We start from the raw sequence: 26,423 nt of genomic DNA, 5'->3' as shown, positions 1-26,423 counted from the left end.
CTGAATAGGCAAACAACTTGAATTATAAGGTTGAAATTGCTTGAGAAGTTTATTAGACAGTGCAAAGATGTGTGTTCTAACCTTTTTGCTTTCAGCTTCAATTTCTATCGCTCATTCATTTGGTCATTTCATTGGCCTGAATAACAGTGAAAGCTCCTGGTTTCTGGCAAGTGTTGTCACAGGAACAAGTTGAAATGTGTCCGAAGTATTTGGGTATGAAGGGAGCTTCTATTTTAACATCCTGGGGTAGTGAACACATCTGATGCATATACTTCACGTTCTGCTAGTGTCAGCAGAATGCTGTTCAATGCTGTGCAGTGCAGACGGGTGCCGTTTACCCATTGTCTCAGATCTGGAGCTAGCGTCAATTTGAAATGGTTACTCTATCACGTCTCCCTGTTCCTTTCTTGTATTGTCTCATATGATCTTCCTTCTTAAATACTTATCCAACATCAGCATATCTTTTGGTTTCATAGAATCCCTGCAGTGTGGAAGCAGGCCATTCGGCCCATTGAGTACACCAACCTTCCGAAGAGCATCCTGTACAGCCACATCCCCTACCCTATACCTGTGACCTTGCATTTCCCATGCACTAGCCTGCACATTCCTAGACCCTCTGGGCAATTTAGCATGGCCAGTCCACCTAACCTGCACATCTTTGGACTGTGGGAGGAAACTGGAGCCACCGAAGGAAACACAGAGAATGTGCAAACTCCCCACAGACAGTCGCCCAAGGCTAGAATCCAGCCCGGGTCCCTGACACTGTGAGGAAGCATTGCTAACCACTGTGTCATCGTGCTGCCCCCATCTATATGTTACAACAATTACTTTTGCTTTGGTGAAGTTGATGACGTTAAATTTTGGAGAAGAAATAAATCACATCAACTTGTCAATAAACTGGAACCTACTTGTCTAATATTTTGTATTATTCTGTATCACATCAGTATAAATTGCCCTTCTGCTCACTATGCTTGTTTTGTTGTGCAGAGATAGAACATAGAACACTACAGCGCAGTACAGGCCCTTCAGCCCTCGATGTTGCGCCGACCTGTGAAACCAAACTGAAGCTCATCTAACCTACACTATTTCATTATCATCCATATGTTTATCCAATGACCATTTAAATGCCCTTCAAGTTGGCAAGTCTACTACTGTTACAGTCAGGGCATTCCACGCCCTTACTACTCTCTGAGTAAAGAATCAGCCAAATGAAACCATCAGATAGATAGTCCCCACATTCCGTACTCTTCTAGCAAACAGTACTGAAGATGTATGCTCCAGAACTTGCTGCAGGTCTAGCCAAGCTGCTCAAGAACAGTTACAACGCCAGCTCTCTGTTGGTTGGAATCATAACTAACGCAAAGGAAGATGGGTGTAGTGATTAGAGGTCAGTTGTCTCGGCTCCGGGACATCTCTGCAGGTGTTCCTTCCTAAGGTCAGAAATAGGGTCTTTGCTGATGATTGCATGATGCTCAGAACCATTTATGACTCTTTGGATACCAGAACAGTCCATGCCCAAATGCAGCCATTTGAGCAATATCTTGACTTGTGCCAAAAGTTGGCAAGTAACATTCGGTCCACACGAGGACCGTCTCCAACTAGAGAGAATCTTACCATGGCTCTTTGACTTTCAACGGCGTTACCATCACTGAATCTGGCACTATCAACATCCTGAGATTGGCCATGACCAGAAACTGAAACAGATTAGCCATATAAATACAGTGGCTTCAAAAGTATGTCAGAAGCTAGGAATCCTTGCCTCCTGACTGTCGAAAGTCTGTTCAAGACACAAGTCAGGAGTGTGATGGAATGCTCTATAATTGCCTGGATGAGTGCAGTTCCAACAACATTGAAGAAGCTTGAGATCAGCTATAACACAGCAGCCTGCTTGACTGGCATCACATCCACAAACATTCACTCCTTCCATCACTGAGGTGCAGTAGCAGTGGTGTGTACAATTGCAAGACGTGCTTAACAATTTACCAGGGCTCCTTAAATAACACCTTCCAAACACATGACCTCTTCCATCCAGAAAGACAAGGACAGCAGGTAGGTAGGAACACCACCCCCTGTAAGTTCCCATCCAAGCCACTCACCGTCCTGACTGGGAAATATATCATTGTTCCTTCAGTGTCACTGGATCAAAACTCTGGAATTCTTTTTCTAATGGCTTTGTGGGTCTACCTGCATCAAATGGACTGATGTAGTTCACCACCACCTTCTCAAGGGCATCTAAAGATGAGCAATAAAAGCTGATCCTACTGTTGATGTTTGCATCCCATGAATTTTCTTTTAAATTCTAGACTACTTATGTGTCCACTTGTGTTTTTACCTGTAGGAATATCACCCAGACTGGCCTGACATTCAGAGGTCCATGACTGCTTTCAAAAATCTCTCAGTAAGTTAATATAAACTCCTGCTTTTTCATTCAGATTGAATTATGTTGAGGGATTCCATGACTGTCTTTGGTGATAGTGTCATCAATTAAATAGATGTACTTTCAGAATAAGTCTGCCTCAAACTTACATGGATTGCTTTGTGCGCAAATGTGAAATGCTGCAATCTGTTCCTCTTTTTGGAGCTTTGTTAAATAATTGGAAGTGAATTGAGAGATCTTTAAATCTTCAGACGTGGAGCAGTTGATTACAGAAATCCCTAGTTGCTCAATATTGCTTGTTCCGAATTATTAAAATTAATGAAGCCTGAATCCATCAGTTTTTTTTTTAAGTACAGCCTTTCACATCTTGTGTTGACATATACCAAGATAGATTCCAATCTTTAACACTCCTGGCAGAAACCAATGCTTGCTGAGAAGCTGGGCGTGCATCCAAGCTTCTAACATGACAGGCCCATTAGTACCAGTGAATAGCCTGGGGCTCCTCACTGCAGACTGAGGGCTACTGTAGAGATGAGTTTTGGGAATTATTCTACAATTTCCAGTAGCCAATTATAAACCAGGCAGAATTTTTCTTTTCTGATTTTTTGAATGTGCTTGTTGCACAGTTGTATGTTCATTATTTTCTTCCTAAAGTCCCAGTGTCAGGAGGTGCGGAAGAAGAAGGAGCTGGAACTGCAGATCTTGACAGAAACAGTTCATGGTTGGGAAGGTGAAGATATTAAATCTCTGGGGAATGTTATCTACATGTCGCAGGTCACTGTGCAGTGTGGAAATGAGGTATTTTTCCATCTCTGTTCTGTCCAATACTTTCATGCATGCGGATCTTTGAAACTTAGTTTCTTTACATTAGTTGGCTGATATTTACAGGACCAGCCTCCTGTAATCACTGGAAATGTACCAATCCATGGATTGGTCCTGACCCTGATACTGTCCACAGGACACCATCCTGGCCATGTGAACCATCCTGTCCACCTTGCATGGGGTCTACCAATCTTTTGGGAACTATTGCCAGTATTCCATGGCTACATCTTACCATTCTCCTGGATTTATCCCCTTCGCTCTGGCAGGAGCTTGTCAGAAATCCTAAAAACAAATGTCCATTGCAACTGTTGTTCAGGGGTTTTGGCCAGTGTTAGGGCGTTTGATTGGGAAGTCCTGTGTGTAAATCATTCCTGCAGCAGTGTTTCATCCTGTCAGTCACATTTTTATATTCTGTGGTTGAAGCCAGTAAGCTGTTTAAGCATAATGATTTTCAAATGATTTTCCTTTTCAGGACAAGTGCGAGAGGTATTTCCTCTTGTTCCCTCATGTCCTGCTTATGCTATCTGCCAGTCCCAGGATGAGTGCTTTTATTTATCAGGTGAGAAGAAAATTCATTCATTTCTTGAGAGTCATAAATTAGAAATTACAGTGACGTTATTGTTTAAGTCTTTCATTTGTTTGTATTGAATTATTTCCTGGAATCTGAGTGGAAGTAATATGTGTATCAACATCGCCACCTTGCTTTTATCTTCACTGCTCATGTGTAAAATGACGTTCTCCTCTGATGTAACCAATAACCCATCAGGAAGCTACTAATAGCCTGTTCAAACACCATTTCTATCTCTGAAGGAATGGCTAGATTTATACCCTGGTGACTGGTTCACAAATTTATCATGCTCACCTTAGAAAATGAGTGTCAGATTTAGTTGATTGTTACGCAGAGTGTAGTGAGAATGTGGAACTCACTACCAAGGAGCTGTTGAGATAAATAGGATAGATACAGGTAATTGGAGGCTGGTTATATTGAAGGTGAATCAAGTAGAAGGATATGTTGATAGGATGAGATGGAGTAGAGGGGAAGGAGGCTCATGTAGATAAAACACAGTGCCGGGATCAGTTCATTTGAATGGGTCTGTTTCAGTGCTGAGTGATTTACGCAATTAAACCTGGCAGTCCAGTTCCCTCTTTTTCTGGCCGGTGTTCCTGACTATAAGAATCTTGCATACAATTACGGATCTCTCAGTTCCTCTACTTTTCTCCATAAATGGTACAACTGGTCATTTTTCAATTTAGACCTTGCCACTTAATAGGTGTTATTGTTCTCCTTCCTGGTTTCACCTAAGGCTCTCCCAACACACCAGTTTGTTGTCACTGATAATAAAGTGTGAAGCTGAATGAACACAGGCCAAGCAGCATCTCAGGAGCACAAAAGCTGACGTTTCGGGCCTAGACCCTTCATCAGAGAGCTTGTTGCCACTCCATGCCACGACATCAAGTATTAATTGGATGCTAATATCGTGCTCAGTTCTCTGCCATTCATATAAATGGGTGACAAAGAAATATAGGCACCAATCCCTTGGCAGCCATTGGCAATATCCCACCAATCCAGTTCACATATTGTTATCCACTCTGTGCTGTTCATCCCTTAACATTGCAGTGATATTTTATCAATTGACTTCTAATATCTGTTTGCCTGATTGCACTTCAGGAAACGTTCCTCGGAGGTACATAATGGTAAACAAGTTTTATAATTATATTTTTTTAATGTAGTTGTAACTATTACAGCTGGTTATTGAGTAACCCAACTTGAGACAGTCGCACAGTGGTGATTTCACTGGGCGAGCAATTCAAAGCATGGCTGATCCTCTAACGTTGAGTTAATAACTGTGAAACGTAAAGTTAGCTTCAGTAATAGCAGGAACTGCTGATGCTGGAGAATCTGAGATAACATGGTGTGAAGCTGGACGAACACAGCAGGCCAAGCAGCATCAGAGGAGCAGGAACGTTGATGTTTCGGGCCAAAGGAAGAGTCTCGACCCAAAATGTCAACTTTCCTGCTCCTCTGATTCTGCTTGACCTGCTGCGTTCATCCAGCTTCACACCGTGTTATCTTAGTTTCAGTAATAGTGGCCATGGCAGCTATTGTCATTATTGTAAAACTCCAGCTTATTCACTAATGTTCTTTATGGAAGGACTTGCTGTCCTTACCCAGTCTGGCCTACATGTGACTTCCGACCCACAATAATATGGTTGATTCTTAACTGGCTTTCTGAAGTGGTCTAGCAAGTTCCTGGACAATGATGTGATATGGAGCAAACACGACTGGCATAAGTGTTATGTGGCTTAACGATCTTTGATACAGGGGTGTTGAGCTGGAAACCAAGCTGAAATACATAAGGAGGGTGGAGATATTGCCAAGACACTTGTTTCAGAGAGCAATTGCACCCTTCAGATTTAACAAAGTTTTATAGATAGTCAACAGTTAGGGATAGTTGGATGTGACTGAGAGTCGGGAAGGAGATAAAGGAGGATGTAGATCCAGAACACCTTGATTTTCAAAAGGCATTTGATAAGATACCACATAAAATGTTAATAGGCAAGACAGGACCTTATTGGGGATAAAATATTAGCAAGGACAAAGGATTGATTAACTGCCAGGAATCAGAGTGGGGATGTTCTGAAGAAGGGTGCTGAACCAAAAAGTCAACGTTCTAGCTCCTCTGATGCTGCCTGGCCTGCTGTGTTCCTCCAGCTCCACACCATGTTATCTCAAACTCCAGCATCCGCAGTTCTTGTTATCTCTGAGGGGGATATGAAATGGATGCTTTCAAGTTTTCAGTCTGTGAATATTGGAAAGCTGCAAAGGCTTGGGACCCAGCAACGCACAATTTATGTTAACTTGAATGACGAGAGTTATGTATCTAAGGTTTCTAATAACAAAGCTAGGTGGTGAGGTAAACTGTAGGAAGACCCAGTGGGAATAAAGAAAAATAGACGTTATCTGAGTTGGCATGAAGATAGCAAGTATAATCTCATGGAGGGCATTGTGAAATTATTCTCTTTTGTTGTAATAAGAAAGCAATATGTTTTTTGTTAAGATTATAAATATTCATGTTATTGAATATAGAAAGTCAGCATCCCGATGCAGCAAGCAATTAGCAAGGCAATTCACACATTGGACTTTATTTCTCCAATCTTTTTTGCAATAAAGAAATCTTGCTACAATTGTACAGGCTTTTGAAGAGACCAAGTTTGAAATAGTATGTGTGAAATAACTCCATGGACGCCAGTATCCCACCACCAAGTCACCTTTTATTTACACATGTATCGTAATTGATACTGGCTTGGCTTCCTCAGAGATGGCCTTCAGAGTGAACAGAACCTCTGACACCCCTGTTTAGACATGTCAGCCAGGGCTCCCTGATTGGGGCTGCTAACCTAGTCCAATCAGGGCACTGGTATTCTATGAGGTCCACCTGGCTGACCTCATTACAATTACCACAGTAAAGTTAAAGGTCTGAGGAAATTCAGCTTATACTTTCTGGGATTTCGAGGAATAAAAGTTGACCTCGTTGTTAAATACAAGATTCTGAAGGTGCTTGATTGAAAGATTGCTTCAGCTGTTTGGAGAATCTAACATGTGGGACACTGTTTTATAAAGAGGCCACCAATCATTTAGAACTAAAATGATGAGAAAATACTTCAGTCTTGGAGCGTTGTGAGTCAGAGAAATTGTCTACCCAGAGAATTGTGAATGCTCCACCATTGATTCCTTTGAGCGCTGGAATAGATGTATGTTTGGTCTGCCAGTGAATCAAAGGATATGTGGAGTAAGCAGGAAAATTGAACAATAGCCAACATCAGTTATCATCGTATTGAATGGTGGAGCAGACCCAAGGGACCAAGTAGTTTACTCCAGTTCCTTTTTTTATATGTTCTTATGGCCTGAGCTCTGAAATACCCTACCTAAACCTCTCCATCTCTCTTTTCTCATTTAAGACACTCCTTAAAACATATTTCTTTGATGAAGTCTTTGTCAATTTTCTCCAATATCTCTTTATGTTTCAATGCCATAATGTTTTATAATCTAAAGTTTTGGCAAAGATGTGTAGCTCAGGTTGTGGATGAGGATGTTGACTTGCTCACCGAGCTGTCTTGTTCCCATTCAGACATTTCGTCGCCATGCTAGGTGACATCATCAGTGGAGCATCTGATGAAGTGATGTTCTACTCCGCTGGGAATTTATACTGTCTGGTCCGTTATGGTGAGCACTGTCATAATGGGCTGGACAGTATAAATTTGAAGCGGAGTAGAATAACATCGCTTCATTGGAGGCTCCACTGATGATGTCACCTAGCATGGACGAAATGTCTGAATGGGAACAAGACAGCTCGGTGAGCAAGTCAACAACCTCAAGTTTTAAAATCTCCCCATGAAGCTTATTGCACTTTTTATTCTATTATAGGCACTATATAAATAAAATTTGTTGCTACAAGTTATAGGTGTAATCATCATAGATTACAGATGTTACCAACGTGAATTACTTGAGACAACGCAGGTGTATGCTTGCAACATAAATAGTGATACCAACATTATCTTGTTTATAGGGAAAGTTGCCATTAACAGGATTGATCGTCAGCAGGCTAGATGATAGCGATACTGACAAGAACACCTTTGAAATTACTGGTGAGTTATTAATTTAATTCAGGGTTTATTTCAACCCAGTTTTCCTAACACAAGTTTTCAAACAGTGCTGTGACTCCACTGTAAAAGTGAAACCACTAATCTTAGGAGGCCGGGTGAATGATTCTTGTAGCAGTGTCCTGAGGCAATGCAGACAGTTTCAAAGCACCTTGCAAAAAATGCTGACGTTTTGGGAGGCCCGAAACATCAGCTCTTGTGCTCCTGCAATGCTGCTTGGCCTGCTGTGTTCATCCAGCTTCACGCTTTGTTATCTGGGATTCTCCAGCATCTGCAGTTCCCATTATCTTTGATTGCAAAAAATGCAGTGGGTTCATGAGCACTTCCTTCCTTGTTTATTTTAGGTTTTTTCTTCATCATTTCAAGTTACAAATGAAATTTCAGGAGACCTGATTTTTAATGTGTAAAGTTTTTTGAGCCATAGTGAAAGTTGTTTGTTAAAGCTACCAGTTAAATATTGACATGGGATTGGATCGAGGACAGTTCAGTGAGACCACCTTCCTAATGTGGAGTTTGGGGTCTTGGATCGTTGATTAGACCATAACACCGGACGTTGTCCATTTTCCATTCCATACCCTTAAAGATGGACCTCATCGAATTATCGTTAGATGCTGACCTTTAAATACTGTAGGCCAGTGATAAGCCAGTTTATTAAGCCTGTATTTTATTTTAATACATTAATCCTTGGGCATAACTGCCAAGTCTAGTACCTATGTCACATGCCTAGTTGCTGTTGAGAAGATGGTAGTGAACTGTCTCCTAACCTGCAGGAGTCTATGTGGCGTCGCTACGTCCCTGGTACTGTTAGGAAGGGAATTCCAGGATTTTGATCCAGTTGTTTTTTCAGTGAAGGGATGGTGGCATAACTCTAAGTCAGAACAGCTTGTGACTTGGGAGGGAACCGTGTCCATGATATTCCCATGCATCTTCTATCCTTGTCCTTCCTGTGCAATTTATAAGTGCCATGATTTGAGCTCCATCAGGCTGTCAGGGCTAACCTGGAACAGCTAATTGACCCTCAAAATAGAACAGTTAAGATTGGTATCGGTGATACAGGTAACTTGCTTTGTAAAACATTGTCTTCTTAAATGTATTGTGAGGAAATATAATAGACTGCAACATCAGAACATTTGACCCATCTCACCTTGTTCACTCTCTTTGTAGGAAGTATGATTGAACGGATTTTGGTGACTTGTTCCAGTCATCAGGATTTGCAAGAATGGGTGGATCATCTTCAGAAACAAACGAAAACACTCAGTGTGGGAATTCCTGTGGTCAGACAGCAGTCTGTCCCATGCCATACAGTAAGACAAAGAGACAACCAAATGAGATGATGATCTAGGGATATTTAGTAATGCTGGTGAAATTGGTTCATGTCCATAATCTCCTTAAAAATATGCTTGAATGCAGTACTACAGCTGCTTGTGATATGGAGAGGGCTGAGATGGAATAATCCAGTATTGCAGTATGACTGGAATGTCAAGGGTCATGGTGTGGAAATTAATTGAAATAATCATTGGGTTGGTTTTGATGTTGGGGACGGATTGATTGGCTGGTTTTATATGTGAACAATGAATTTTAAATGTCGGCCATTGACAGGTCATGCAAATCTGGAATGGCTTCTAGCACAAAAGGTGTTGAGATTGGTGGGGGTGGCTTCGTGGTTAGCGTTTTCTCACAGTATCAGAGACCTGTGTTCAGTTCCTTCCTCAGGCGACTGTGTGTGTGTGTGTGTGTGTAGTTTGCACATTCTCCTTATATTTGTGTAAGTTTTCTTTGAGTGTTCCAGTTACCTTCCACAGTCCAAAGATGTGCAGGTTAGGTGGATTGGCCATGCTAATTTACCAATTGTGTTCAGGGGTGTGTAGGATAGGTGGATTGGCCATGGGAAATGCAGGGTTACAGGGTTGGGGTAGGGTGGTGGGTCTGGAGGGGCATGCTCTTTAGAGGGTTGTTGTGTACTCAATGGGCTGAATGGCCTGCTTCCATACAGTAGGGATTCTATGGGTGTCAATTGAAATTGGTAGATTTTAGTTGGGTATTAAAGATTATGGAGCAATGATGAGTAGGTATTAGTTAAAGCAGGGGGTCATCCATGGCCTTACTGATTGGTGGAACAGATTTGAGGAGCAAAATGGCCTCCAGATGTTTAGATATTCTCAGCGGTAGCCTGGCCAATGTTCGTACCTCAACAACCATCAATAAAACAGATTGTGTGATCAATTTTCTTATTGTTGTTTTGGGATCATGCTCTGCCTAAATTGGCTGTGGTATTTTCTACATAACAACAGAGCATTTGAAAAGCCCTGTACCACTCACCTCTCCAAAAAAACAATCCAAAAGGTCTGGTTTTGACCTCCCACCCTGCCATACCTCAGTCAATGCTTCAGTTTCTGCCTCTTTACCCATCTGGGTGGGTCTAATGGCTTTACTTTGCGTTGTTTCGTATCTGCCTGAGGGTTTGTGGCCAGATCATTTTTTAAAATTATTTCTTCCTGGGATATGGTCATCGCTGGCTGGACCAGCAATTGTTGCCCAAGCCATAGTTACCCTCGAGAAGGTGGTGATGTGCTGCATTTTTGACTTGCTGTGGTCCATATGAATAGTTAGACACACTGCAATTAAGGAGGGAGTTCCAGGACTTTGACTCAGCAGCAACGCTGAAGGAACGGCGATACATCTCCGAATTGGGATAGTGCATGGTTTGGAGGGGAACTTGCAGTGATGGTGTTCCCATGAATCTGATGCCATTGTCCTTCAAGGCTGAAGTAGACATGATGTTGAAAAGTGCTGTCAAAGCAGGCTTGGTGAATTTGAGCAGAGGTACTTGAACAAACAACAGTTGGAACATGGGAGTGAAAAAGAGCAAGGCTTTCATTGTCTGGAACTGAAGCATTTGGTTCACCTAATAACTAGCGTTTTCAATTCTGTCTGCAGCTTCCACTACATCCTGTGACACCCATCAATAAGCATTCTGATGGCTACCCAATATCTGTGACTCCTTCATATCATACCCTTCCACACCCTTCCTTACATGGGACATCTCACAGCTCGCTGACCTGGGGACCCTTAGAACCACCCAAAATGCCAAAGCCTTGGAGTCTGAGCTGCCTCCGCCCAGCAGCCCCGCTGAAACCATCAGCTGCTCTGTGTTATAAGGAGGTTGGTCTTCAATTTTGTAAAATCCTGGTGCATGATTTGGCATAGATCTCACTCCAGCCAGCTCATACGGTTTTGCAATATTAGGTTATTCATAACTGATACATGATTAAAAGCTTCCTAATGATGATAAAGTATTACTAAACATGAATATGTCAATGACGGCCCCAATCTGGTCCTTTGACATGGATGATTCTCAGTTTCTAATAATGATCCGTCAGTCTCATCTCCTTTCAGTGCATCTAGTTGTCCTCAAACTTTTAAACAACGCAGCATGCTATTATGACAGCATTTTCTGGTCTTTTGTACAGGACCTCAGCAAGAGTCCTAAAACCATGAAGAAACTGCTTCCCAAGCGGAAACCAGAAAGGAAAGCATCTGATGAAGAATTTGCATTGAGGAAAAGTATGTATTGCATTGAGTTATTGTTTCAGTTCTGTCTTTATTGATATCCTTTGTTACTTTCACATTTTCTGGCTCAATCCACCGACGTTAGTTTTTTTTTTGAAAATTGCTCATAACCAATTGTAGATGAAAAGTTGGAAAAAGTCCAGTAGGTTTTTGAGAAAGAAAAGTTACTCCAAGTAATGAGATCGGATTGCACCAGTTGTAGGTTGTGTTACTCAAAGTCATTGCAGCATTTATTAATGTGTAGTTTGTTTAAGTATTAAGCCTCTGTCTTTTTTTGGTTGGCAAGTTGGAATAAATGGTGTCTGAGGTTTACACCCAAGTTAATTTGGATAAATGCAAGGTTTGGTAAAACAAACATGGGCAGGATTTACACAGGTCATTGTAGGGCCGTAGGTAGTGTTGTAGAACAGAGGGGCCGAGGGCTTCAGGTACGTAATTCTTTGAAATTTGCGTCACAAGTAGACAGGGTGGTTAAGAAGGCATTTAGCACACTTGCCTTCATTGCTCAGATCTTTGAGTAAAGGAGTTGAGACATCATGTTGAGATTGTACAGGATGCAGATGAGATCTTTTCTGGAGTACTGGATCCAGTTCTGGTCACTCAACTATAGGAATAATAATACTAAATTGGAGAGGGTTCAGAAAAGATTTACCATGATGTTGCCAGGAATAGAGTTTGAATTCTAAAACTAGGCTGGAAAGTCTGGGACTTTTCCTCAGTGTAGCATAGAAGATTGAGGGGTAACCTTATAGAACTTTATAAAATCACAAGGAGCATGGACAAGGTGAATAGTAAAGGTCTTTTTCCTAGGGTGGGCATATTTTTATGATGAGAGGAGAATGTTTTAAAAAACGACACAAGGGGCAATGTCGTTATACAGAGAGTTGTTTGTGTGAAATGAACTGCCAGGGGAAGTTTATTAAATCATGAGGGGCATGGATAGGGTAGGGGAGTCCAAAACTAAAGGGCATAGGTTTAAGGTGAGAGGAGAAAGGTTCAAAAGGGACGTAAGGGGCAACTTTTTCACACAGAGGGTGGTGTGTGTATGGAATAAGTTACCAGAGGAAGTGGTGGAGACTGGTACAATTACAACACTTAGAAGGCACCTGGATGGGTATATGAATAGGAAGGGTTTAGATGGACATGGGCCAAATGCTGGCAAATGGGTCTAGAACAATTTAAGATATCTGGCCGGCATGGACGTGTTGGACCGAAGGGTCTGTTTCCATGCTGTACAGCTCAATGACTGTTTGGTGGTTCAGGTACGGTTACAGTGTTTAAAAGATATTTGCATAAGTACATGAATAGGAAAGATTTGGATGGACATGGCCAAATGCAGGCAAGAGGGTCAAGTTTAGTTTGGAAATATTGATGCCCTTGAACTGAAGAGTTTCTTTCCATGCTGTATCACTTTACGACTTTATGATCTTAAAAGCCTGATTTTTGCACTTGACTTTTGTGGGGTGGTGTTGGCTAAGAATTTATCTTTAATTTAACAAATTTTGTTGAGGTGAATCATCACAGGCTCAAACAAATCAGGACTTTTACTTTGCAAAATAGTGATTTTCTTTTGAAAGCTTCAGCCTTTTGTGGTGGGAGAAAAAAAAAACTGCTGGGTTTGCTGAGTATTTTTGACATTTATATGTATAGAAAACAATGTTTTGCTTTTGCACTAACTTTTTGTGACTAAGTGTTTAGGAGGCTTTTTTATTCTTATTAACCAGGCACAGCAGCTCTTGAAGAGGACACACAGATCTTAAAAGTTATTGAAGCATACTGCACTAGTGCCAAAACTCGCCAAACTCTGAACTCAAGTAAGTGATAAAGCAGCTGTATTCCGTAAAGCGAGCAGTTATTGGAAAATATTTGCATCAGATTAAAGAGGTTTAGATTTTTTGATCATTGAAATTTTTATTATATTATTTTGAAGGATTTCCAAAATAGTATGGTTGGTTTAGTAGCTCAATTTACATACTTAAAAATAACTTCAGTTCACTTTTCTTCTTGTGAATACCGTGAGAGAGCAACATCCTTTAAAGTATTAAATCCTTCAGAAATAAAAATAAATCTACCCCAGAACTCTTTGATCTCTCCCTGTTGCATTAGATTAAAGTTAAATTTAATTAAGACTTTAAAATCAGATTTGGTGTTGAATACAGGATAAAGTTTGTGTTGGATTTTGAAGTTTCGGAATGTCATTTTTCTAATGATAACGGCAGATGTGGGTATGCAGAGGAATGGAAATGATCATTCTAATGTATCTGACTAGATCCGGAGATTAAAACTCAGTGCACAGCCCAGATCTGATAGCTCATTAATTTTTTTACCATGTGCCTATCTGTTCAACATTTAGCTCTGACTGTGTCAAATTTAGTCCCCTCTGTGTGCGGATCAGTCTAAACTTAGACCTGTCTCAGTTTGCAATCGTTCTGACTATTCTTCGCCCGGAAACACAGATAATGGACAATGTATTAGAGAATTTAATAATATGTAGGATTGGTCAATGAATACAATCGTTTGGGGATTTTGGGACCATGTGCTCCTGACATGTTAGCTGTCTGTGAGCATAAAACCCAAACAAAACAGTGAATGTCCTTGGGATCGAATCCCTTGCATGTCCAATATTCTTCTCTGGGTGGGATGCTTCAAGGGGCGGTGTGGACTTGTTGGGCCGAAAGGCCTGTTTCCACACTATAGGGAGTCTAATCTGTCTAGTATTCTCCTGAGGGTCAGGAGCATGGTTTCAAAAAAATCGCCTCTTATAACTGCGAGACAGAGGGTCCGATTGCCATTCACCACTGCATTGCAGACAGTCTGGTATTTTATACACAAGTTCCAGTCTTGAATTTGAGCAAAGACTGACATAAAGAATCATGGAAATGTCAGTTACAGGAGCCTGCTGGTTAACTTGTCAAAATTTGATTTCACTGTAAAGTTGAAACAATTTGTCGGTGAATGGTTGTTGCTGATCATTCCAAATCAAAACTTTTAAAACCATGTCATACATGGTTTGAGGAACTACTCAAAGTTTAATAGTAAAGACAGTCTTCTTTTGGGTCGTTGTAAAGCGAATTAATAGAGTTTGGGTGCTAAATATTATAGGAACAGGTTGTGACCAATTATCGCCTACAACTGTTTCTGTCAGTTAGACGCTGGTGTAAATATGACATTGTGGTGATAAGAGAACAAGTTCAAGGAAAGGTATGAGTGACTGTTCAATATCCTAGGAAACGAAAGCAAGGTGGAGAATGATAGTTCTGTTTAAGGAGAGCATTGCAGTGCTGGATAAAGAGGATATCACTTTCAAGGTTCAAGGGCAGCATTTTTGTTTTGGGGAGAGAGTGCTCCAGATCTACCTGGCCTTTGTCTAAGAAGTACTTTCAGACAGCTCACTTTTTTGTTTGAATGGATCCAGTTTCATTCTGCTGTGGTAAAGATGATATTGATAGTGATGGAGATGCTGCTATAACCAGTGTTTGGAGAAATAAAATTAAATGCCCAAGGTGTGACCACACAGTATAATATTTAGTTCGGTTTTAGTTGTTTTGGTTAGTACTACCTTAACAACAAACCCAGATATGAAATCCATGGTTTGTTCCTTGTACAATTGGCCCACAATCCACGTAAATAATTTTATTGCATTCCAGGTGCTAAATTCATGAGAAAACTGTTGTGTTCTGTGCAAGCATTTGTACCAAATTCCTCTCTTCACTAAAGCAGAGCTTGCAAACATCCAGTAGGCCCAGTAGCATGGACAGAGAAGGGAAAGTTCATATTTCAGTTTGATGTAAAATATCATCAAACATCTTTCTGACAGCATTAGTCTTACCCTTATTCCTCCAACACTTACCATACATTTCATACACTTTGCAGATATGTTGATGCAGTATTTGTTGTCCCCTTAAACTTAATACAAAATACTACAGATACTGACGATCTCTAACAAAATCAGAAAATTCTGGAAACACTGAGCAGGTCAGACAGTTTCTTAGCTGCGAAATTGAGTTAATGCTTCAGGCTAGTGACCTTTAATTGAAATGTTAAAAACATTTTGCAGCTTTTCAGTAAGTACACATTTAGAGAAAGGTGGGACAGAGCAAATGGGAGGTCTGTGATATGGAGACGGGCAGGATATTTAAACCCAAGAAGGGAAGATAATGTAAAGCAAAGTGGGACAAGAAAAGCAACAAAAGACAAATCCAAGGAAGGTGTAAATGTTAAAAAGCAAAATCATTACCAACAGCTGTCTGAAACAACCTCCGGCAGAGCTCCTGACGTGAATGTTGTGAATTAAAATGTTGAGTCAGGAAGCTAATGTCAAAATGACTAATCAAATAATAAGTGTGTTCCTCAATCTTCTGTAACCTCCTTTGTTTGGTTCAGTGTGGGAGGGAGGCTGTGGCTGGAATGGGAGTGGGGCAAATCATTTATAATGGCATATCTTTAACAAACTGCCAAACTCACCCATGAGACCAGCAATTTTTGATCATCATTGTCTCTTTCTATTCAGACAGCAGTGCTAGTAATGATTCTGCTTTTTCCATCTCCCCCAGACTCACCTTTTGATTCTTGTCCCAGTACCATCTCCTTTGCATTGCAACACGATCATTCCTTCTGTCGTTTAATCTTTCCTGACTTCTGGCCTATCACAGACCTTCCCTTATGTCCTCTTTTTCTCCCCCAAACATTACCACCTTCCTTGCTCCTCCATTTGTTCAAAATTTGCTACATCAATTTGTTACTTCAGTTTTCAAGCTCAGGTAAGAGGTTACAGACCTGAAGCATTAATCCTTTTCTTTCGGAACAGACACTGCTTGATTCACTGAGTATTTTCAGCAATTTCTGTTTATCTCATTTCACGCTAGCGTGCACATGGTACATACTACATCCAGTCATGCTTGTCTTGTTTGAATTAAAATTTGGAGGATAAGATTTACTAATTTATTTTTAATCTCATAAGATTACTTGCTACCTCATCTTGTTATTGCAAAACCCCCCACACAACTATTGATGGAAATTTGAATCCTAGTTTAAAAAGTGGCACAGAATTATCAACCTCCTCTTTGTCTTTTGATTAGCAGATTCAGGAGTGATTTGATAGAATTTTTCAATTTCTGAAAGCAAAGAGTGGCCCAGAAAGAAATAAGCTGCATCCAAATCTTCTGGGGGAATCAATGTGGCTAGAAGCCAGTAAGTCCCCTGGACCTGATGGACGTATCCTAGGCTATTCAAGGAAGTAGTTTCTTAATTAGTGGATGCACTGTTAGTAATATTTCAAAAATCCTTAAAAGCTGGAGAGAGCATTGGAAGTAAGAGAGGGAAGTAGGCCATTCAGCCTTTCGATCCCACTGTGCCATTCATTATGATTATGGCTGATCATCCAAATCAATAGTTTGTTACAGTATTTCCCCATATCCTTTAGCTCCAAGTGCTATTTCCAACTCTTTCTTGAAATCATAGTGTTTTTGTCTCAACTTCTTTCTGTGGCAGAGGATTTCACTGGCTCACCACTCTCTGGGTGAAGAAATTTTTCCTTATCTCAGTCCTAAGTTGCCTGCCTTGTATCCTTCGAGCAGTGACCCTGGAGACTGGGGCATCCAGAGCTGGGTAATGTGGATAAATGCGAGGTAATCCACTTTGGTAGCAAAAACAGGAAGGCATGATTTTGTCTGAACAGCTATAAATTGAGAGGAGAGGATGTGCAATGAGACATGGGTACACCAGTCTCTGAATGTAGGCATGTAGTGCAGTTTCTGAGATCTCCTTTCATTCTTCTAAACTGCAGTGATTTTTAGCCCTTAACTGATCCAGTCTCTCCTCCTATATCTGTCTTGCCATCCCAAGGATCTGTAAACCTTTTAGTGCTCTCCAAATAACAAGAATATAAAAGAGACCAAGACTACACACAGAGTTCCAAGTATAGTGTCAGCAAGGCTCTGTATAATTGCAGCAAGACATGCTCGCTCCTATACTCAAATCCTCTCACTATGAAAGCTAATCTACCAGTTGCCTCCTTTGCCGACTAGTACACTACATGCTAAGATTCAGAGACTGATGTACCCATGTCTCATTGCAAATTCTGTCGTCTCAATTTATAGCCATTCAGAAAATATTGTGCCTTCCTGTTTTTGCTACCAAAGTGGATTGCCTCGCCTCTATCCACATTATTCACAGATGTCATGCATTTACCCACTCACTCAGCTTATCTAAATCACATTGAAGCATTTCTGCATCCTCCTCACAGCTTACCCTCCCACCCAGTACTGGAGGATTGGAGAACTGCCAATGTAACAGCCATAAACAAAAAGGGAAGGAGACCAAAAAACAGATGACCATAGTCCAGTTAACTTGACATTTGTTATTGGGAAAATGTTAGAGCCTACTATAAAGAATGTATTGATAGAGCATTTAAAAATGCATCATGTAATCAAGCAGGGTCAACATGGCTTCGTAAAGGGGAAGGCGTACTTGACAAACTTATTGGAATTCTTTGAGGAGGCAACACGCTTGAGAGATAAATGGGAACAAGCGGATGTAATATATTTGGATTTCTGAGAAGTGTTTGTTAGGTTATTGTTATATATTAGGACTTAATAAAACAAGAGCCCATGGTGTTGGGGACGTATATTGGCATGGATAGGGAATTGGCTGGGCAAGAGATGCATTTTCAGGATGGTAACCTGTAACTAATGGGATTGGTGCTGGACCCACAGGGATTGGTGCTGGTGACACACTTTTATTTTCAATCTGTATTCATGACTTGGATGAGGGAAGTGAATGTCCTATCATCAAGCTGGCAGCTGACTCAAAAATAAGTGGGTAGGCAAGTGGTGAGGATGATGCAAAGTTGAGGAAGGATATTGAATGGTTGAATGAGTGGATAAAAACTGGGTAGATGGAATATAATGTAAGAAAATGTGAAGTTATGCCATTTGGTGGGAAGAATAGATTGTTTAAGCAAAGAAAGTCCACAGAAAGCCGCTTCATATAGGGATCTGCGAGTCCCTGTACATGAATCACAAAAAAACTAGTGTACAAGTTCACATAATAGGCAAGGCAAGTAGAATGTTTCAAAGGAATGGAGTAATAACAAAGGAATTTTGCTAAAAATAGACAAGATATTAGTTAGACCACACAGAAAACAGAGAACAGTTTTTGGCCCCTTACTTTAGTTTCTTTTGAAGCGAGGTTGACTAGGTTGGACCTATATTTACAGGAATTTAGAAAAGTGAGTGGTGACCTTATTGAAACATTTCAAGATTCTTAGGTGATCTGACTGACTGGATGCAGAGAAGTTGGCTTCCCTTTGTTGAAGAGACTAGGACTAGACAACATAATTTTAAATTAAACGTTTACCCAGTTAGGACAGAGATAAGGAGGAATTTCTTGTTTCAGAAGTTAATTAACCTGTGAAATTCCTTCCAGTTGTGGTTGGCTCATTAAATATATACAAAGCTAACATAGACAGATTTCTAGTCAAGGGGTATTGGGTTACAGAAATTGGAGTGAGGACCAGCAGATTACTCATGATGTCATTTGAATATCAGAGAGACTGGATGGACTAAATGGCCTACTTCTGCTCTTGGGTCCGATGGTCTTACAGAACAATGGAGATTAATATGAGAGAGATTTTCAGGGATTTAGGATGGACCAGGAGAAACTTTACTTACACAGCGGCTTGTGAACCTGTTGATTGTATTCCTTTGACTGGTAATAATGACTGAAACAGAGAGTGTATACAGATTTGATGGGTGTTAGAAGACAAGGGGAAGAAAGAGATACAAGAACAGAGCAGTTACAGGATACTGTTGACATCTAGGTTAACCATCTGATTGGCCGGTTTCCATGTTGTAAATTCCATGTAGTGTCATGATTCTGGCTGTGGAGATCAGTGACCCTTGACCCTCCCCACCCTTAGACCTTGACCTTTGACACAGTGTACATGCAGCCCTTGGCACCCTCTCCCTGTGAATCCTTCGAATCAGCACACTCTGTGACCATCCACCTCCCCGCAATATAAATGACCTTTACACATTGTACCTTCTGTCCCTAAGCCTCAGCCTTCTCCATCCTCCATCCTCCATCCTTGGCTCTCCACACCTCCTGTACTGAGCCTTCAGTGCTGTCACCCCTCCAGCCTTGCCCCTTCATGCCCTCAACTATCTGGCTGTGCTTATTGAGAAAGTCTACCCTGTATTCTTTTGGCCTTCATGCCTCGACTAACACGTTGCAACTCTGAAATGTTCAACTTTTATTCCTTTCCCTTCCTGCAGCAGCCATTTTATCTTTTAAAAGTCAAGGGAAAAAATCAACCAATTAGCCCAAAACTGGTTTTGGAAGTTTGATGATTTATCCTGAAGCCCTGATGATAACCAGAAGGTTCTCTTCCTTCAGTGAACGCAGTTTTATTAAATCATGCTTTGCAAAGATCTGAGGCACTTCTCACAACCTGCTTTTTTATAGTTTCCTGAACTACAGACTTCTAACCCCATTCATCCTATCCAACAGTTGCAGTACTAACCCAGAGTGTCAATGTCAGTCAGTGGTCTGACTACTCAGAATCACCTTTCTTTTATATTCTTGACTCTTTTTTATGTAATGTTTTATCTGACCCTTGAAGTCATGAAGCATCCAAACCAGTAGGGGAAATAACAGGGCCTTGAGCAACCACCTGATTTATACTGGGATATGGTGTAACTTTGTGATATGACACTTCCAACAAGAATTCGAGAATATACTTTGACCTGAGATCCGGCAGTTGTCACTTCTCGCTCGGTGGTGGGGGATACGTTTGCAAGAGATGAAAAAACCGGTCTGTAATCTGCTCTTAACGCTTTTTCAATTTATCGAAATATTCTAAGCATTTTCATGGTCCCAAACTGGGAGAAGCTTCAGAAACTAACCCTGCTGTATAATTTGGATTGAGAACCTTTGTCGCTGGCCTAACAGTTTTTTTTCTCTCCTTGTCTTCACTCCACCTTTGCTTTAATTTCACCTTTGCATTTTGTTACTTTCTTTCTCCCTTTTCCTGAACTCCCACCCCCTGACCACCCCACCCACTCCTGCCCTGGCAATGCACCTATCTCCATCTGCTCCCCACACCCATCTACCTGCTCCACGTCAGCATGGCAAGGCACTGATTTGATGCATAATCATGTTTTGAGTGACGATGACCTATCAAGCCTGGACTCCCCAGCTCGTCGCAGCAGCCTCTCCCGCTTGGAGCCTGCTGATCTGTCTGAAGACTCTGACTATGACAGTATCTGGCTGGCCCACAGTTACCGAATGGGATCAGCAACACGTAAAAGCTGTTGTTCGTATATCTCGCACCAGAACTAAGGAAACATCCAGTTTTTAAGAATTGCTTGTTGTATTAATTTGTTGTCTGGTAATGTTTCCTGCAGTGCTGTGTCCTTGTGTTAATGTGTCAAAGCAAGGTATTTTATAACTTGTGTGTAAGGCTGTTCCATTTACCTCTCACTCTCTCTCCGTCCTTCCTTTGGTGGTGAGTCATGTAACACACAAACAGTCCTCTACTGGCTGAATTATCTGACTTCAGCTGGTAGTATTAATAAAGGGAGTGGAACAACGATTGGCCTCAGTACCCTGACCAGGGAGAGAAACATCAACCAGAATTCCTGCTCCTGATTTGGTGCCCAGTGGTCCAAACGTTGCTTTAAATATTACAGTTTTGAAATTGTAATTCGAACATTCTTGTGCATTAGTTTGTTCAGTTTATTGTTTTATATTCTGCCTTATGTTGATGGTAGTTAATGTCTTGTTGAACAATATTATGACTGCAATTGGGTTTACAGTTTGATTATTTAAAATACAGGCCTAGTGTAGGCAAGTCTATCGTAGTTGGCATTGAATGCATTGTGTTGGAACCTGTTTGAACATTTTCCCTACCACAAGCTAGACTAAAGTCTCTTCTTGTACAGATACTGAAATTTGTTGACAATACACAGAAATCTTCAGTAGAATGTTGCATTACAAAACACTGTGAGAGTGTGATCTAAAACTTTTCACATGGTTAACTGGCTTTAAGGCTTCATTAGCTGGGGATTATGATGTGTAGGTCGACATGGGACATCTGTTGAGCAGAATCTGTTTGGGACTTGCAAAGCCCAGAATTGGAATTCCTGATGTGAGTGAGAGCTGAGAATTTGTTGAGGTATCCCCTTGTGAAGAAAGTTAGCAAATACTGTGTGTCACATGATGTTTGGCTGATTTGCAGAAACTGGCTGTAAGCCTAAGGGCTTGCTTGAAAGAGTTATGACAGTAGCATCCTAAACATTTCAAATATGACCCCACCAGTTTGTAAACTTCATAGTAAGAGAGCACAGGTTACAGTGTTTCAAGCAGACATAGGGGTTGATGTGAAAGTAACTTGTTTCCTATTATTTTTCTTTTTATTTTAAAAGACTTTAAGTTGTTTAAAACTAGAGAGAGAGTGTGCAGGCAGAAGTGGGTCAATGCTTTTTATGGTGGCGCCACGGGCAGTAATTACTGTCTGGATTTTAAAGGATTTTCAAAGTGCCAGGAGTTCCAATGCCACAGTTCTAGTGAATCTGTTGTAAAATAATCATCACAACAGCAGTCACCAGTCCCTGTGCCTTGTACTTGACTGAGAAGCTAAAAGTGAAACATCCTACTTTTTGACAACCACAATGTATACTAATGATTTCATTTTATCACACACCATAATACTGATTCTGTCGAATTCAACGTCACCCTTGTTGTTCCATGGTTTTGGCTATAAATACTGCTAGTCATTCAACTTCCAGTAAATAGTCTCAATGTGACAAAACCACTTGTAAAACCCATTTGGATTTTTCCGGATATGAAAATGTCAGGAAGGTAAACTGCAACAATGGAAGAAGGGATGTAACAACTGCTGTCTTCCTTTCACTCAGAGGCAACTGTTTAATGTAACCTTTGCTGGGTTATTCTTTAGAGATACTGTTGCATGCGTTCCTGTGCAAAAGCTTGAGAGGGATGAGTTGAGCCAAGACCGTCATAGTTGTGCCCCATACTGAAGGGCGTGAACTTATCAACTGATGCGTGATATCTAGGACCTGATACTGCAAATTCTGAGGAGATGCAGCTTGTAATATCTGGCATTCTAGGATTTACAAATGTAGCTGTTGTTTGGAGAGGTGAGGTCGAGTTATTTCTTTCTTATGAAAACTGTTTCTTTTCTCTAATGAGTTAGTTGTGGCTTTGCCGTCTGAGAAATGTTTGGCTCACGCTGAACGTTCCCACGATTATCCTGGTGAATCCTACTTGAGGAATTGGTTTTATTCTTGTCGGATACAAATTTTTGTTTGAGTAGTTGGTGGAAGAAATGGATGATTATAATTTAAAGGTTTTTCTGATTAACGTAATTAACGTCTCTGCCTTGGAGTATTCTAAGTGACAAGATCAAAGATTTAGCACAATTACTTAAGAAAGTTATTTGGCCTATTGTGACTCTTCGGAGGAGTTACACAGTTATCCCCCATTCCCTGTGCTTTTCCCATAGCCCTACAATCACTTTGTTTACCTTTAATGTGTTAATTTGGATTTTCTATTTGGTTACTCCAGCAAGTTGTAACAATAATCTTGTTCAAATCCTTGAATGCTAGTTCTATTCTTGACCATGTTAGTGCAATAGCTGAAAAATCTAACAAAACCCTACATATGGCTCACAAAACTTGAAACTGGTTGTTATACTTTTTCAAAGTATAAATTGTCCTTTAATTCATGTACTGCTGCTGATTGATTCATGGTGAAATGATGCTCCCTATTATGTGTTCATGTAAAACCATTTATATTTATCTTTGACGCTGATTTAAAATTCCACTCTGCTGCAACGCGCTCTGATGTTATGTCTTGATTCCAGACTTAAATTGTCTTTGAAATTAACCCAAAATTTTAATCATTTCGCACACTAACAGTAAATGAGCAGAATTATGTGGAGGAACCTGTCCAGATCTTGATGTATGTTTCCAGTCAGTGAGTCTTCCTTCTGGCGTTTTCAATTCACAAAGTCCAATTATAGAACTGTAGCCGTGTTGTCATGTAGAACCATTTCAAAGCAAACACTATGCTTATCATGTAAATACATCCCATTATAACATTGGCTTTCATTTTGTACAGGTGCTCTTGTATAATAAGATGTTCCTGAGTTGCTTCACCTATGAATATCAGACAAAATTTGATATTGAGCCAAAGAATGAGGCATTTTGAATAGTTACCGAAAGCATAGACAAAGGTGGATTTTTAGGAGTTTGGGCACAAGGCAGTTGAAGGTGCAGCCGCAAGCGGAATACACTTGAAGCTGGAGTTGGAGGATTTGAGATTTCGGAAGATTGGAGAGCTCGTTGAGGGGTAAGATCAGAGTAGGAATGGAGTCAGTGTAGGTCAGTTGCACAGGTGACAATGAGTGACCAGGACTTTTGTGCAAGTTTAAAAATATGGGCAGCAGAGTTTTGGATGAGATCAAATTCGTGGAGAGTGGAAAATGGGAGTTTTGGGGATCGAAATTAACACCTTTTTTTGTTTTTGAAATACCTTTCTCTCTCCTTGTTGCAAATATTGAAATGATTGACTTTAAAATATGAGTAATAGTGCCTGCTGTGAAAAGGGTTATTCTGTTTCTAGTTCGTGTGGCCTCAAGGTTAAAAATGTGACATTTCTTTAATCTTTCTGGTGACTCATATGCCTTGATTTCTTGTAATCGGTATCAATTTGCTGCCATTACTTTGTATACTTCATCAGCTGCTTTGTGTCTTTTGTGTATAGCTAAAGACTCTGATCAAAGCAATTTTTGAAGAAAAAGAGTTGTATTTGAATAATGCATTGCATTTCTATCACTTGGATAAATTTTATACTATGTTAAGTAAATGGAGCAAGAGTGAAATGCCATTAGCTTCAAGTACAGTGTTTATGAAAGAAAAAAGGGAAATTATTAAGCTCCTTACTTCGTAAGGAGTTTCTGTTTAGTGTTAAATCAGAGACTGGGGATTTGGGGAAATTTGATGAAAAGTATTCTTGTGACACCAAAGTTGAATTTGAGATTGATTTGATTTCTTTAATACACTATATATATACCTTTTTCAAAGAACTTGTACCAAGACAGCCACACAGCAACTTACTATTTGTCAACAGAATGAACAGACTTGTTAGGAAATAGTTTTCCAGCACTTTTGTTTATGCAGAGTGCTTGACAAATGGCCTGTTATTTATTGGAATGTTTATCAATGATATTGTGTGATATTTTTGTAAGTTGATATGAAGTAATTATTCAGATCACCATTTCACAATGAAAGCCGCTGTTTTTTGAAGGATAGAATCTGTGCAGCCAGTGATGATGAACTGTTCACCACTTGATGTGAGTTGTTGGCACTTCAACGGTCATTGTGTACAGCTCTATGTCTGTGTACTTGTTTTATTTATATATCGAGTAGAACTGTTGGACTATTTTCTTATGGCTCTTGGCATGTAATTAATTCTGTGGCTCATGCAACATGTTTGAAAACCTCGTCTGTGTCTGTCTGAGATTATTTCGAGTCACACGTAGATCAGGGCAAGGAGGGGGTTCTTATTCAGTTTTTTTTGTCAAGTAGGTTAGTAAATTGGTTGAGTCTGTTTCACAAGAATCCAAAAGATTTTGGGTGAGACCTTTTTGATCTCAGCCCAAAAATAACCCCAGATTTCTTAAATTCATTTCACACCTTGACCTTGCGGTAGGGATTTCGAGTCACAATCTCTGGACCAGCGAGGGAAACACTACGTAAATGCAACAGTTTTACAAATTAGTGCCCCAGCACAGCATTGTATGATATGGCCCATTACCAGCTGAACAACGTTCTGACACAGGCTGACCTTCCTCTGGTTTCCTGATCTTCTGTCCCGTCATGCACCATCCTGTGTCAGGGACCCCTACGTACATTTTAGCCTTGAGAAAAATTAAAGTGTACTAATCCCAATGGCGTTAAGAAACATTGGTTAGAAATACAGTAAATTCAATACAGCCAGAGAATGTGAGAAATTAGGATACCAATATTTTGCTGTTTTCTTTCAGAAGTGTCCAAAATCTGAGAATTTCTGGGCTAAATGTGTTGAATTTTAAACCCATGATCCCATTAATTTTCTCCATGTTTTGAACTCTTGCTGCTACTGGTTCCTAATTTTCTGAATGGGGTCCATAATGCTCTTTTGAAGTGGGTGAATGTGCTCTTTATCCCCTCTTCAACAATATTTCTGATTTATCCACAACAATGCAATGGCACCAAAGACAACTGACTCTAAACCTCCAGCTCCAAAACATTCAAGGTGAACAACCAGGGAAAGATGCAATGTTTAGCTAAAGAGCTTTGGGTTGCCCAGACTTATTCAGCTATTTTGATGAGTCTGACATGCATGTGACCACAGAGCTGTAGTTTGCTTGCCCCGACTTATTGGACTTTAAAATATAATTACCATTGTTTTGTGTGAATCATTCATCTGATGTAATTAAAAGTGATTGCTGCTCGATTGTCCAATTTCTTTACATTGACGAATTGAGCCATGCCATTGTGTTTAAATGGTGACAATCCAAGGTCAGTGACTGGACTAATTATACCAGCAGAATATGATAGCAAGTTTCTCTTTAACTAGGACTGAATATTTTCCAGTTGTTATTAGCGAAAGAAAAATGAGAAATAGATGAATAAGAAAATGAATTATTACTGGGGGTTAGGAAAACCCTGGTAGCATGAGGTCATATTGGATGCCTTGTTTTGTTGCACAAGGCGACTTTCTGCCAAACACAACATGGTGTGTCCTGTTGTATGCTCAATAGCCTCTCTACTGTATAATTTGTGTCAGTGATGGGTGACTTTTTGGTGAAAACTGCTTTAAAGGTAAATGCCTTTAAGTGAACAAACTGTATATTTGAGTGCTGCATATGTACAGTCTGTGTATTGTTGCCTCCTGTGGTTTGCATATATCACACCCAAGTGTTAGT

The 26,423-nt window shown here is 40.4% G+C and overlaps 1 protein-coding gene across 5 annotated transcripts in view; it reads left to right on the top strand.

The window, feature by feature from the left end:
* Positions 1-26,423, top strand: part of LOC125453209 (rho guanine nucleotide exchange factor 7-like) — a 123,403-nt gene that overhangs the window by 86,174 nt on the left and 10,806 nt on the right. For 2 of the 5 annotated variants that reach the window (XM_059646439.1, XM_059646441.1), the window contains 8 exons: positions 2,339-2,398; positions 3,032-3,175; positions 3,672-3,758; positions 7,768-7,846; positions 9,026-9,165; positions 10,799-11,023; positions 11,332-11,425; positions 13,156-13,245. In XM_059646439.1, coding sequence (XP_059502422.1) covers positions 2,339-2,398; positions 3,032-3,175; positions 3,672-3,758; positions 7,768-7,846; positions 9,026-9,165; positions 10,799-11,023; positions 11,332-11,425; positions 13,156-13,245 — 919 coding nt within the window. Of the gene's footprint in view, positions 1-2,338; positions 2,399-3,031; positions 3,176-3,671; positions 3,759-7,767; positions 7,847-9,025; positions 9,166-10,798; positions 11,024-11,331; positions 11,426-13,155; positions 13,246-20,555; positions 22,036-26,423 lie in introns of those variants that run through there. The other 3 variants (XM_059646442.1, XM_048532480.2, XM_059646440.1) reach the window with 3 other exon arrangements.

This window comes from Stegostoma tigrinum, chromosome 6 (genome assembly GCF_030684315.1).
Source record: "Stegostoma tigrinum isolate sSteTig4 chromosome 6, sSteTig4.hap1, whole genome shotgun sequence".
In the NCBI taxonomy this organism is placed as follows: domain Eukaryota; kingdom Metazoa; phylum Chordata; class Chondrichthyes; order Orectolobiformes; family Stegostomatidae; genus Stegostoma; species Stegostoma tigrinum.
This window is presented reverse-complemented; position numbering and strand designations above follow the sequence as displayed.